General features: G+C 41.4%; 2 protein-coding genes across 6 annotated transcripts; one reads left to right on the top strand and one right to left on the bottom strand.

Annotated features, from left to right (window-relative positions):
• Positions 1 to 245: 245 nt before the first annotated feature.
• cfap298 (cilia and flagella associated protein 298) lies at positions 246 to 2,933 on the top strand. Of its 2 annotated transcripts, none has more exons than XM_084373975.1 (8): positions 246 to 355; positions 629 to 788; positions 1,100 to 1,267; positions 1,645 to 1,712; positions 1,796 to 1,954; positions 2,087 to 2,218; positions 2,308 to 2,403; positions 2,485 to 2,933. In XM_084373975.1, exons 2-8 carry the CDS (start codon positions 650 to 652, stop codon positions 2,593 to 2,595), a joined length of 873 nt encoding a protein of 290 aa, XP_084230101.1. In that variant the 5' UTR covers positions 246 to 355; positions 629 to 649; the 3' UTR covers positions 2,596 to 2,933. The 2 variants fall into 2 exon arrangements, with proteins under 2 accessions (XP_084230101.1, XP_084230102.1); XM_084373976.1 differs by having other exon boundaries at positions 266 to 347.
• A 151-nt stretch (positions 2,934 to 3,084) lies between these two features.
• Positions 3,085 to 12,240, bottom strand: eva1c (eva-1 homolog C (C. elegans)). 4 transcript variants are annotated; one of them, XM_084373970.1, is made up of 8 exons: positions 11,808 to 12,240; positions 9,799 to 9,995; positions 9,438 to 9,561; positions 9,172 to 9,324; positions 7,121 to 7,264; positions 6,492 to 6,569; positions 5,349 to 5,456; positions 3,085 to 5,268 (listed from the first exon to the last, which is right to left on the bottom strand). In XM_084373970.1, exons 1-8 carry the CDS (start codon positions 11,902 to 11,904, stop codon positions 4,892 to 4,894), a joined length of 1,278 nt encoding a protein of 425 aa, XP_084230096.1. In that variant the 5' UTR covers positions 11,905 to 12,240; the 3' UTR covers positions 3,085 to 4,891. The 4 variants fall into 4 exon arrangements, with proteins under 4 accessions (XP_084230096.1, XP_084230097.1, XP_084230098.1 ...); XM_084373971.1 differs by having other exon boundaries at positions 5,349 to 5,453; XM_084373972.1 differs by lacking the exon at positions 6,492 to 6,569.
• Between the last annotated feature and the right edge of the window lie 1,105 nt (positions 12,241 to 13,345).

Genomic DNA, 13,345 nt, shown 5'->3' with positions numbered 1-13,345 from the left:
TAGGTGTTTTTGTCCCTTTCTATCCCATCATCTTTTAGTCACTTATTATAACATAATTCTCAAACATTTTATTAAGATACTAGACAGGCTGACCTTATTTCCCTCCTTTTTGTAAAACCAGATATATCAGCCACAGTCGGGACTAAAATAAACTTCATGAGGACTCCAATTTCTGTACAAATCACTGTGTTACCATCACTCGCCATTAGAGGGCAGTGATACCGTTGTAGCCTGCCGTAATTAATTCACAAGAAGAAGAAGTATGTACACCGCTGAATCCTAGTGTATCCACAGTGTGGCTCGTCATGTCACCGATTGTAAACGAAGTGTGAGCCAAGTCTTAACAGGTGCATAGGTGAGTGGTACCATTATCAGTCACTGTAGACAAATTAACTCTTAAAATATTGAGCCAGTGAATATATACAGCTAGCTAAATCCGCTGGCTTGTTTGAAGCTAACGTTAGCTTGGTGTTTTCTGGAAGCGTCCACACACACTGCTGTTGCTATGGTTACACTGTTTTCCTGGGGGACCCGGGCGCTGCTTTTACACTCAGGCACATCTTCGTGTTGTTGCAGGTTCATTCAACCTAATAGACGCATTAAACTCTCCAAACGTCTCTCTTGGCAGGTAAACTAGCTAGCTGGCGAGATGGTGCAGCTGCATGTGAAGCGTGGAGATGAGAGCCAGTTTCTTTACACCACGACTGTGGACGCGCCGCTGGAGACGGTGATCCAGCAAGTCACAGCCATTTACAACGGGAGACTCAAAGTGGACAGATTATGTTCAGGTGAGAAAGACATACCCAGTCCTTTCTGAACACACTGTCTGTGTAGGGATGAGAGGCTTCAGTAGGCTGCACTCACACCTCATGCTTCACTGCTATTTAAATTGAATAACTGCTTGCTAGCAAAACACCACTAGGCTTGTTAAGTTAGTACAAATCAGAGATAAAGAATTAACTCTTTACATGTATAAGGGTGTTTCCAGTCTTAAATAACACTCTGTGTTTTACCTGTGTCATGTCTCTGAGCTCTTGTAGCAGTAATATCTTTCAGAATACACTGACACAGACTTTCTTGTTCATGTTTTCACCCTCAGAGATCCCAGAGCTGGCAGACCATGGCGTCACACTGCCACCCAACATGCAGGGGCTGACAGAGGAGCAGATTGTGGATCTGAGACTTCAGGATGAATGGGAAGACAAGTGCGTACCCAGCGGAGGGCCGGTACTTAGGAAGGATGAGATTGGGAGGAGGAACGGACATGGTGAGACTAAAATTTAAGATTTACATTTTCTTAAACTTTAGGGAAATTATCATAAATACATGTCTGACATTATCACAAAGAAGTCGACAGTTCATATTCCTGTTAGACTGTCCTTTTGTGGGGGTTCCTTTGCATGTTGTTGTAGCTTTGAACTGCAAACTGGGACACACATCCTATCCATTTGATATTAAATGAATCTTGTGACTTGCAAATTCTGCAATTAAGTTAAATTGCAAGTATGTAAGAGGTTAATTTGCCAAGCATTTATTTTAATTTGTATGAAAATATGTTGATTAAAGGAGCTTTGTTTTTGAGCAAGCAGAAAAAAATTAAAGGATTTTGGTAATCTTACAATCCGTCTCTTTTCCTTCTGCCAGCTCCAAATGATAAAATGAAAGAGGTGTTGATGAGGACAGTGGAAGAGGCAAAGGCACTGATCTCCAAAGTAAGTAACACTAAATCTTAAATTGTCTTATTTACTAAGGCTCATTGTTTTTGATTCATTCTGTCTTTCTCTTTGTCTTTCAGAAACAGGCTCAAGCTAACGTTTGTGTCACCATGGAGATGGTAAAGGAAGCCCTGGATCAGCTCAGGGGTGCGGTCATGATCGTATATCCAATGGGGCTGCCTCCTCATGACCCTATCAGGATGGAGTTTGAGGACCAGGAAGACCTCTCAGGAACACAGGTGAACAGCTGAACCTGTCTCAAGTATCAGCTCTCAGTTATTTGTTACTTTTGAAGGTGAAGCTGTCTTCACTGTCTCCTTGACGATCTGTCTTTCTCCCTCCTTTCCTCTCCATCTGTCTCCGTACCTCAGGCATCTCTGCAGGTGATTACAGAGGACGAGTGCCAGCTATGGTGGGCTGCCAAAGAAATGCAGAGGGGGAAAAAACTACAGGATTACATTGGCAAAAATGAAAAGACAAAGCTTGTGGTCAAAATCCAAAAAGTGAGAGCGATTTTAGCAAATCCAAAGCAAGTATTTTTGTGGCATAAGTTTTCGGTAGACTGTAAACCATTTGTTGTCATTCCCTTCAGAAAGGGCAGGGGGCACCGGCGAGAGAGCCTGTGATCACTGACGAGCAGCAGAAACAGATGATGATGCATTACCACAGGAGGCAGGAGGAGCTGAAGGTGAGGAAAGGCTGATTAAAGAACATGTTGCTCTTAGTACTGAACGTGCCTCTCTGACCTTCTCCCGGTAACTCTTTTCAGAAACTGGAGGAGGCAGATGATGATAGCCACCTGGACTCAGAGTGGTCAGACAGACAGGCCCTGAGAAAGCAGTTTCAAGGCCTCACCAACATCAAATGGGGACCGAGATGATGAACACTAACACTCAGATTCCCACCTTGAAGCTGCAGCTCTGACCTTTACAGCTCTATATGCAACTGACTACGATGCCTTATCACAAACCTGAAATCACTTCAGTGTCTTTGTTATTTGAGGTTTGCCTTGCAGTAGGTGTATTTTTGAAATGGAAATGTGAAGAAGACATCTGGACTTATTGTACGACAGAACAGGAAAAGATGTCACATGGAAGCTGATGTTGTGATAAACCTGATTTATTTGAACTTAAATGTGTTCCTTTACCAATTGTTTTAACCCTGTTGAAAAGTTACATTTTTATTGAAGCGAAAAAAATAAAATTTAAGTTAATTTGCTGTACATTTTTTATTGTGTGTATAGAAAAATCTAACAGGATGGTTACCAGTGTAGCTTGTATGTGTACACAATGTTCATACAATTTATATTAACGATTTGTCAACATTCAACAGAGTCTCGGAGGTAGTGATTCAGCTGGAACATAGTTTTATACAAGGATGCTACACCTTTCCTCTCTTTGTCTCCCATCCCATCTGAAAGTTGGTGCTGCTGTGAAGCAGGAAGTTGCCACATAGTAGATGGTTGTTCAGCGCTTGTCCCAGCAGGGATGTGGAAACTGTTCAGAACAAGAAGGTTGAACTGTGACTAATGTGAGACGGAGCAGGACATAATGTGTAGATTCAATTCAGATGGATCTTTAAAGAGACAGTAAATAGATGTGGCAGGTGAAATTGGGTATATTTTTACCACCACTTATGTAGTACTATAGGAAAAACAGGGTAATGTGCATATTTCTGTTAATCATAATAAATTAGTGCTTCATTCTGGAGTTAAAGCCCAGAGGGAGTTAGGAGATAACTGGAGGATTTATGACAGATCATGTTCCCTGACTCATCATCTGGTTCATAATTATTTATGCGTTTCACTGATACAGCTGTTATGCCATGTTATGAGCTCTTTTAATATCATCAATACATCATCGACTGGCAGCTCCACAGGTTGACCTGTTACTGAAAGCTGCAGCTCCAACAAGACCCTCAAATTAGTTTTTTTTTAAGTACACCAAAGCTTTACTGATGGATTATTAGATTTTTCAGCACAGTCTGGATTGACTAGTCTGTGAAATGGCTCAAACATTTTCTTACTACATATACCAATGCCCTTGTTCGGGCTTGGGTTAAGAAAGGTGTAATTATTTCCCTAACCTGTAAGTGTATTTTCAATGTAACCTCCAAATCTGATGTAAAATTCAATTCAATTTGGGACTTAAAACCATCAACAACAACTATCTTTCCATGAACCTACTCGCTACAGTCAGCACCCTTGATGTCACATCACTTTGTCATTACATTTGAAGCAACACTTGCCCGTCCTTTTGATGTCGGTGCTGGTGTATTTACAATGTGCCATGTTGGCTCATCAACTTTAAGTGCACTTGGTGAGCAACTGCCGTCGGCCATAGTCACTTAAAGCCGTCCTACCTGCCTCCCCAACCTCTTCTAGCTGAACTTTTCCAAGATCACTGGCCGTTTGTTGGACCTACAATACAACTCTTGACAACTGTGTGATTTTTCAAGGTTTCAAAGTCCAGATCTCGGTTGGGTTAGACATGATTTTCGATGCCTTAGCTCATCTTAACTTTCTTAACGTTAGTTGTTGGTTTATTTTGGACTAACAGGCCATGTCTGTCCACCCTGGAAGAGAGGTCCCTCCTCTGTTGCTCTTCCCTAAGTTTCTTCCATTTTTCCCAGATAAAGGTATTTTTTTGGGGTGTTTGCCTTATCTGAAACAAAGGTCTGGGGATAAAGGGTGTTGTATATTGTACGGATTGTAAATCCCTTGAGGTAAATTAATGATATTGGGCTTTATAAAAACAATTGACTTGATGTGAATGAATGTGGCAGCTATGTGACTTCTGTTAAAACCAGTGATTTTACCTTTTTTTATGGCAGTAAACAGTATTTCAACCTGAAATCCTAGCTTCATTTGGTGAAGAATGTGAATAAATACATTTAAACAAGTACAGAATTTACGAGACCACCTATTTTATACCTTTAAACCCTGTTGAATCTTTTAAAAACTGACTAGTACTGCAGTATCACCCAAAAATGACATTCTTCATAAACTGAGTGCTCCTTAAAAAATGGCAAAAGACACAAAAGACTGCTTTACAATGTAAAAAAACAAAACAAATATAACATCTTGTTTTGTTAATAATTCAAGGCTGGGAGCAGCTGCTGAGAATCCTGAACACACTCCTGAAGGCGCTGAACAGCAGCCAGCAGTCACGGTTTAGTTAACATGAGCTGCCATTCAGGTAGGCGTTCATCCAGATCTCCTGTATGATCATCTCTCTGCGCTCGATCCTCTCGGCCCGCTCGGCAGCCTCGCTCACATAAGTCACTTCCTCCCAGCCGTGTATCGCCTTCCTCTCTGCGGCTGAGATTAAAGAGCTTTCTGTCTCCTCTCCGTCATCTTCATCCTCGTCATCCTCATCTTCCTCCTCCTCCTCCTGGTGGTGGTTCACGGTCTGGCTACCGGACTTGGGTGCACGTCCGTTATCTCTGACCCGGCTCCATCTGCAGGTCACCCGGACCGAGACGGCCAGCAGCGTGAGCAGAAGACCGACACACACGCTGGAGGTGAACAGCAGCGCTGCCATTTCTGGATGCTCTGTGTGGGAAGTGAAGGGAGGAGATGTTGTAACACAGAGTAGATTCATGGGTGCAGGCATGCATGTGAAAAGTGTTTACCTTTGATGTAGGCGTAGGTCAGCAGGGAGTTGCTCATCATAGCTCCTGAGTTGACTGGCCTTTTGGACCCATTGGAGAGAGGCTCCTCCACATCTGCAGGAGGAGCTGCTGTGTACATTAGAATAACGATGTGAGATAAAATGCCACAGATAAAAACTATTACGATAGCTTGTTTAGAGTTTGTATTATTACCTCATTAATATTGTAATTCTGAGTTTGAATTTCTTCTCAAAAACTACACAGTGCCCCTTTAAATCAGGTTTGTTGTTTTTTGGGGGAATTTGTTTCTTAAAAACATAAATAAATAGTAAAATGTCCGGCAGCAAAAGTTGCCAAACATTTCCCATAAAATACTGTGCAAAGTTCAAGAATGAATATTGAAAATTACAGCTTTCCCCTGTATACTTTCTTTGTAATTTAATGGTCAAATTTTTGTAGAAACACTCATTTTCACTGCATAAAAACATTTGAAGTCTGCAATTTTAAAGGTTGCTATCTTATAATTATGTTATTTATACAACATATAATTATTCAATCAATCTGCAACACTTGCCTGTCAAAATACAGATTTTTGAGTAAAATAGAAAAAAGGTTATCTAAAATAACAGTCACTTAACTGTTTTTTAATAAGTTGTCGATAGAGGTAATCTGTCAGTGATTGTTTTGATCCTATACATTTACAGTGGATTATAGTTAAATACTGGCTGATACTGTATATCTTCAATTATTACAATATACTGTGTATTCACAAGACATTTTACTGTTCCAGCACTGGATTCTACCATAAACACAGCCCCTGTTGCACCGACCAGAGGTAGCTTTCAACAATGCCAAACCTGTTGTGGCATTCAACACAGGGGTCATGAGCCCAGCGTCATGACTGTCAACATACAGCTGGTCCCCAAGGAATGAACACCCACCATGACAACTAAAAATATAAGCCAGGATGTTGTGAACAGACATATTACAAACACTACAGTGATATGTCTCTATTCCATGAGATTTATGTGTAAAAAATATATAAAAGAATTTGCAGATGTTAATTTACTAAATCATGGAAAGCACGAATCGTATGGTTGAATAAAAAGTTTTTAAAAAATGCCACAGAAAAGCTGTAATTGCAACAGATCACGATGCAGTTACCTTTTTCTGTGTCCACAGTAGGAGATGAGGTGGAGCTGAATATGTGAGGGTCTGCCTCTTTCAATAAAGTCTGTGGTACTATAGGAAGAAAGAGAGTCTTTATGCCACTTCCCACATACAAACTGGGCCCACAATGGAATGACATTCTCAACTTATGAATGCTTTTTTCTTCTAGTTTTTTGATAACCGGTCTACAAGGTTAACACACATTGTTTCGTGTGAGATGGAGCCGACGGACACCAACGCCAGGCTGAAGTCAACGCTCCAAATTTTGATACGTGAACAATGTCGCTGCATGACCTCACTGGCATTTGTGCCAATCGTAGGAAGTTTACCAGGATGTCAGCCTCAACCAAGCACATCTGAGCTCACAGTCTATTATTCCCAGCTACTGTGTTGTTGTTGGGTGTGATAATGATAAGAACAGCTGATGGCTGAGATCTGCAGATAACAATCCACAGGGGGAAACTACAAAAGTTCACTGTCACATAATGAATAAAGCGAAAACAAAAACAGACGTGACGTGAGCTGTAGCTCTGTTCCTATTTTGAACCCCACCCCCCCTTTCTCTAATTTATCACCAGGCGTGTAATTGCATCTTGTGAATGAGGAAGCAGAGAGAGTCGCACCACAAGAATAGACCACGCTGAGGTACTTCCTGGTTCCTGGAAAGCAGGGGTCCCTAAAGGTCTGGTTGCTGACAGCAACAGCACACTTCTGTTTGCCGTAGCAGGACTTGGACACGAGGTGCACAGCCTCGTGGTTCAGACACTCTGTGGGGAACAGCAAAGAGAGCCAGTCAGTGAATAAGAAACAGTTTGTGTGTGTGTGTGTGTGTGTGTGTGTGTGTGTGTGTGTGTGTGTGTGTGTGTGTGTGTGTGTGTGTGTGTGTGTGTGTGTGTGTGTGTGTGATGCTCTCTCAACTTTGGAACAAGGCTCACTTCATATGTTAGTTACTTTAGCTGCAATACCCAAACCACTGATTCAATATTTTGCAGGACTTTGGTTATTGTTTAACTACAATGAAATCACTTTTTGGCAGCTATCTGATGTTTTTTTTTTTTGTACAGATGAAGCAAATAGTTCCCAGTGCATCAAAGTTAATAGTTCAAGGTCCAATAAATGTAAAGAATTGTGTAGAATTAGTATAATTTGGAAGAATCCATTATAAACCTCTCTCCTATAGGCCTTCTTCAGAGCAGACATTTTTGGCTCCTCACACCAGGAAAAGCACAGGTGCACCCAATAACACTCCCGACAGCAGAATGGAATGCAGCCATTACTGACATTATTAGTTACACCTGTGCATTTTCTGCTATTGCATTTCAAAACGCCTACTGCATTGTTTTGCTTCGTTTCTCTTTAATTAAGACCAGATTGCCCATAAAATCCCCATTGCTGTGTGTCGTGAAGCAACTTTCTGGTTTTAATGAGCAGGTTCGAGCTGATATCTCCATGGGACCCTTCACTTATGTCACCGTCTGCCACAGGCCTTTTGGATAGAAGGCATACTGAGTCATGTCTCAGGAGGAAAACAGATGTATGCAATAAAATGAATGATGAATTCCATTGATCTGCTTTGGCATTGTTCACACTGTCACTGCTTATTGGGACACTTCATGTTATTGGTAACACCTGTGTTTGTCCTGCTGTTACAAGTTCAAATGTCTGCTGAGAAAAAAAACCACTAATCATTGTCATTTGCTTCGTTACTGACAGATGTGGAGTCGCACAATGGTAACATCTATTTTAAAAGGGCTCTGTGGAACTGTTGCTCTCTGTCAGTGAAGCAGAGAGAGGCGCTGGGAAGAGGCACTCGAGAACGTGCATCAAGTCACATGCTTTGGGCTGCAGTGGAAAATCTGACCCGGGTCCTTCACATAGACATCTACAGTCCAGCAGCATTGAACAACTTAAACAAATCATCCACAGGCTTGTGTAGGTCACCGAGAGAGACAGGGGTCATTTGTATATTTTATCTATTTATACTGTTTATTATAGCCAATTATAACATATTGCAGTAGGATTCAGTATTATCTACACTGTAGCTAAAGTGTAGTACAATTTACATCTCTATTTATATTTCTATGTATATAGAAAGTTGTCGCATATAATAGTTTTAATGTACTTTTTTTTAAATTATCTTGATATTTTAGTATTTTATATATTTTTTCTTACTTACTCTTACGTCTTATTATCTTTCTCTATTCATATCTTGTTTATATTTACAGTGTATATATAAAACATAATTAAAAATATCAACAGATGCTGCTAATTAAAATAGAGATGGTCTTGCTTGTTTATAGTGGTTATCTAAAGGTTTCAAGTGTAATGTAAAAACTATTAAATGATATTAAATATTTTCTATCTTGCCTGTTTCGAAAAGCAGTGAAATCTGTTACTTTCTGCAACGTTATGTAGAAATTGGCATTCTGTGCAAGTTGGCACCCACACATTGTCTGATTGCAACACCACTGTCGTAAACACAAATCCAGGTCTGTAACAAATTGTTAGGTGCTGACTACAAACAAACCCATTACATAATGTTGCTCTGAAGCTGATTATCTGTTTAGCATGCTGTAACTTCTTTCACCTAAAACTTTCCTCTTTCACTAAGATATTATATAACTTGTGTAAAAAACAATCATCTGTTAGAGTACTGAGTATCCAGTTGACTCACCAAACGGGGGTGGTCTTGTCAGGTGTGAGGGGCAGGTGTTGCTCTGGCCCAGGCTTCTCCCGTAGACAGCTGCATAGATGTTCAGAACCCTGGGGGTCTTACAGCGCAAGATCATCGTACCCCCGTCACACACCACATGTCTTTTGTGTTCAGCTGAGTGAGGGGGAAAAACACAAAGGATGAAGAGGTAATAGGGGCAATGGCAGTGGGAAACTGAGGGGTTGTGAACAGGTCAGGAGGAACGGGAACTGAGCTGCTGAACTCACTTGGTTTACACTTGTAGTCCACATGGAGGTATTTGGTAGTGCCAGGGCAGGGGTCCTTCCCAAACAGCAGGTGGTTGACAGGCAGCTGGCAATCTCTGTAGCTCTGACACTCTGACAGGAGTTTCTGCACAGCAAACACCAGTGACAGTCAGCACTCAGGATTTGATGTTGCTATCCACAGCAAGCACAATGTAGATCAGAAGTAAACTGTCATCATCTACGAGTGTGTTCGCTACAAAACTAAAACACATATGGGGAGAAAATGCCTCCAATAAATCAGCTGAAACTGGCGAACACCCACCAACACATAACTGACACAGGGAGAGTAAAAAGTGCTGCATGTCCCATCTATAAAATGCACCTGTAGAGCAGTTAAAGCTGAGCAGCTGTGGTTGTTGTGGGCTCTGAGTGGAGGGTCCGCCCCGCACAGCCTCGCCTCGCCCGTCCCGTAGAAGGCAGACTGGATGGAGATGGTGGAGTGACGTGGACAGTGGAGTCGCAGAGGATGCCCGTCACACGCCTGAGCAGAGTGACTGGTGATGATCCTGGACAGGTAGTCTGTTAGACAACACAGATAAATGAATTAAAGGGACACTCCACCAATTTTACTCATTGAGTTCAGTCTACTTGTCAAGACGAGTACAACTCAGCCTGTGATAACAGTAGTTTAATATACTTTAATGTGGCTCTGGGCGGAGCTCTCCAGTGTTTAGGGGAAAAAAAACTATGATGTCATCAGGGCCATCTCAGTTTGGTCGTGAGACACATTTTTTAACAGAAAGTCTGCATTGAATGAATTGTAGTAGTGGAGTTTGATAGAAGGGGGAATTTACCAGACATTTTTGGAACTCAGCCCATATTGGAAACTAAAAGTCAGGCCTTGGTCATCTCAGTTTTCACCATTATTTCTTTAATCCTGTCTCTCATGAGTCCCTGAAATTTATGAAAGTGCAATACAAAATCACTAGAGTGCCTCTTAAATCCACTTAAATATGCTGCATAAGCAGAGTGACCTTCTGAGGGAGGGTGTGCCTCCAGGTGGCCCCCTATTACAGAAGGACAAATAGACCCACTAACTAAAAAACTTGTAGAAAAGGATTTTTAACTTTGACTTATAGAATTGAAAAATTATTTTGAAGGGTTTCATTTTTCAATCTTCTTCTTCTGTGGTTTCGGAGTAGTGTGTATGGCCTCTTTGGAGCTCTGTTAGTCTCCTCATGTTGCTTACCAAGTGCTGACTGCCAGTTTTCTTTCCTGGGTGGCAAACTCGCCAACTGTTTTTTTTTTTCACTTGGTGTGCAGATGTGATTAAGTTACATCTGAGTCAAAGTCCTTTATCTTAAGATGTTTGCATGATTTGTCTTAAACGGTCCAGGACTGATCGATGTAGAGAGAATGGCAGGTGTCTGACTCCACTGGTTTTAGAGCTGCAACGATGAATTGATTAGTCAACTTTTAAAGGTGCATTATGTTAGAATTGGCCACCTGTCAAAATTCTTACTCCAAACCAATAGGGGGCAGCATATCACCAGAATAACCCGCTGCCATTCAGTCGTTAGCTCAGTTAGGCGTGCAGCTAGTGGTCCAGACTGGGAGCGTTGGTGTGTCACACTAGCTAGCACAGGAGTTTTGAACCGCGACAGGCCGGAGCTAGCTGGTTAGCGTGCAATCTTCAGTAGATATCTCAACAACAATACATAGATGTCATAACATAAAAAAAAAAGATATTTCTCCACATTCTGTTGATAAGTTTAGTTTTGAACGGTATTGACTAAAATTCTTACGTGTTGCACCTTTAAATATATCACCAACTGTTTTGATACTAAATTAAGTGGGTTAAGTAATGTTTTTAAGAAAGAAAAAGTTCAAATCAAACTTCTCTGTTTCCAGCTTCTTAAATGTGAATGCTTTCTGGTTTCTTCGCTCCTCTGTGACAGTAAACTGAATAGCTTCAACACACTTGAGGACATCATCTTGGGCTTCTGGAAACACTGATGACAGTTTAACCATTTTATGACATTTTATGAACCATTCTACTAATCAGAAAATAATTGACGGATTGATCGACAATACACAATCATTAGTTGCAGAATGGTGCCTATCTCTGACTCCAGTATGAAAATGACATTGACACAAGATAAGCCACCACACTGTGTCTTTTACACGACCCTTTCTGAGACAGGTGTGCAGCTTCATGCCAGATCTGAAATGGGATATTTGGGGCAAATGGCTGGTGTTTTAGGAACACATACACCACATGTCATCTGAACACAGTTATTAATACACTCCTTATGACAGCAACAAACGTGATCTTTAACCATGCTGATGCATCCCCTCCCTCCTGCATCACCACCACCATCACCATCTTACTTGAGAAATCAGCCAGTCCATTCATGCGCCTGGTCCACAGGAGTAGAGTCAGGTAGAAGAGGCTGTGGCTCCAGTCTAGACGGCTGATGACCCGCATCCCCTGTCTCTGAGATCATATTAAAGACACTCGGAAATTCACTGTGGGCTGCAGGACTCCATAAAAACCCATACAAACAGGTCGGCGGGAGAAAGTCCCCCCTCGGCTTCATCCATCTGTCTTGTTTTAAACAGAAAATACCACCGATGGAGCAGAAGACAGCGCCTATCCGCAGCTCAGAGGAGGTTAGAAATAGCAGCTGCGCAACAAGTTGTTCAAAAGTGACGGACGAGCAGATCAGCCCGACGCGTGGACTCAGTGGACTCACTGGTCTCAGCGCGACTTCCCCGCTGTCCAACAGCACAGATCTGCGAATCAATGCAATGTGGAGGCTAAAGGCGTCCTACTGTAACAGCTGAGTGGGAATTATGGTGTGGGCGTGGCAGATAAAACTATTTTAAAGGGAAGAGGGGCGACGCACACTCATTGGTATGACGCACGGGCGGGCAGGAGGGAGCTTTTTGTTTTCTCCCCCCACATGAGGCGCGTGTTTACTTTTTGGATTACTGCAAAATACTTTCATTCTGTGGAGTTCCTCCTCTTCTTTTCTCTCCTCCCTCAACCTTCCTCCCCACTCGCACAAACTCACAGGTGCACGGTTTTAATGTGTTGTTTTTTTTTTAAATGTCAGATCATTTCTTACAGTGTGAATTTGTTTCTTATTATTTAAGCTGGGTGTTATCTTCCCCCTCTCTGCTCATTAACTTTCATTATGATTTCCGGGTCATTTGCTAGAAAAATCTCACTCACAACATTTTAAGTGTTTCCATATTTGTAGTTTATTATGTGACATATCTGATATTTTTGGTCCCCAAAACGAATGCAGCACATTTCATTTGACTTGTATTGCATATCCATGCACACACACATATGCACCCATATCCCAATGCTAAAATTAATAATGCAAATAGGTGTCATTTAGACACCTGGGGTGCTTTTTTAAATAGTTGCCCCCATTATTTTTTTTTTAAAGGTGCACTATGCAACATTTCATTGTTTACAGTTTTGGTTGCAAAGTCTCATAGTCATGAACCGTAGGCCTGTTTTGCTTTGAGATTTACAAACACAAATGTAAACATCTGGCTTTAAAGTGTATTGAAAGCTCATGTTAGCTTTTGCAAACTGCTATATATCAAGAGCTCTGTCTCTGTTTATAGGCCCGTAAAATAAAGTTGCGTAGTGCACCTTTAAAAGCGTGATTTGTTAAATATGCCCCGGCATATAGCTTGCATGAAGAAATGTTATTTAACAACTATGATGGAATGATTCATATGACATTATGAATTTTACGACTCCGGCGTCTTCTCATCCCCTCGTTACATTGCTGAACATCGCACATGTTGAAGACCATTTAAAAATGTTTTATTTCATCTAACCCTTATGTCCCCACCACGTTTTAACACAATGTGACACCCTTGAAATAACGAACCCCATTAAAATC

The sequence above is a fragment of the Pagrus pagrus genome, assembly GCF_965226575.1.
Source record: "Pagrus pagrus genome assembly, chromosome: 14".
NCBI classification, from domain to species: domain Eukaryota; kingdom Metazoa; phylum Chordata; class Actinopteri; order Spariformes; family Sparidae; genus Pagrus; species Pagrus pagrus.
Note: the sequence above shows the minus strand (reverse complement) of the source record. Positions and strands in the feature narration are given on the sequence as shown.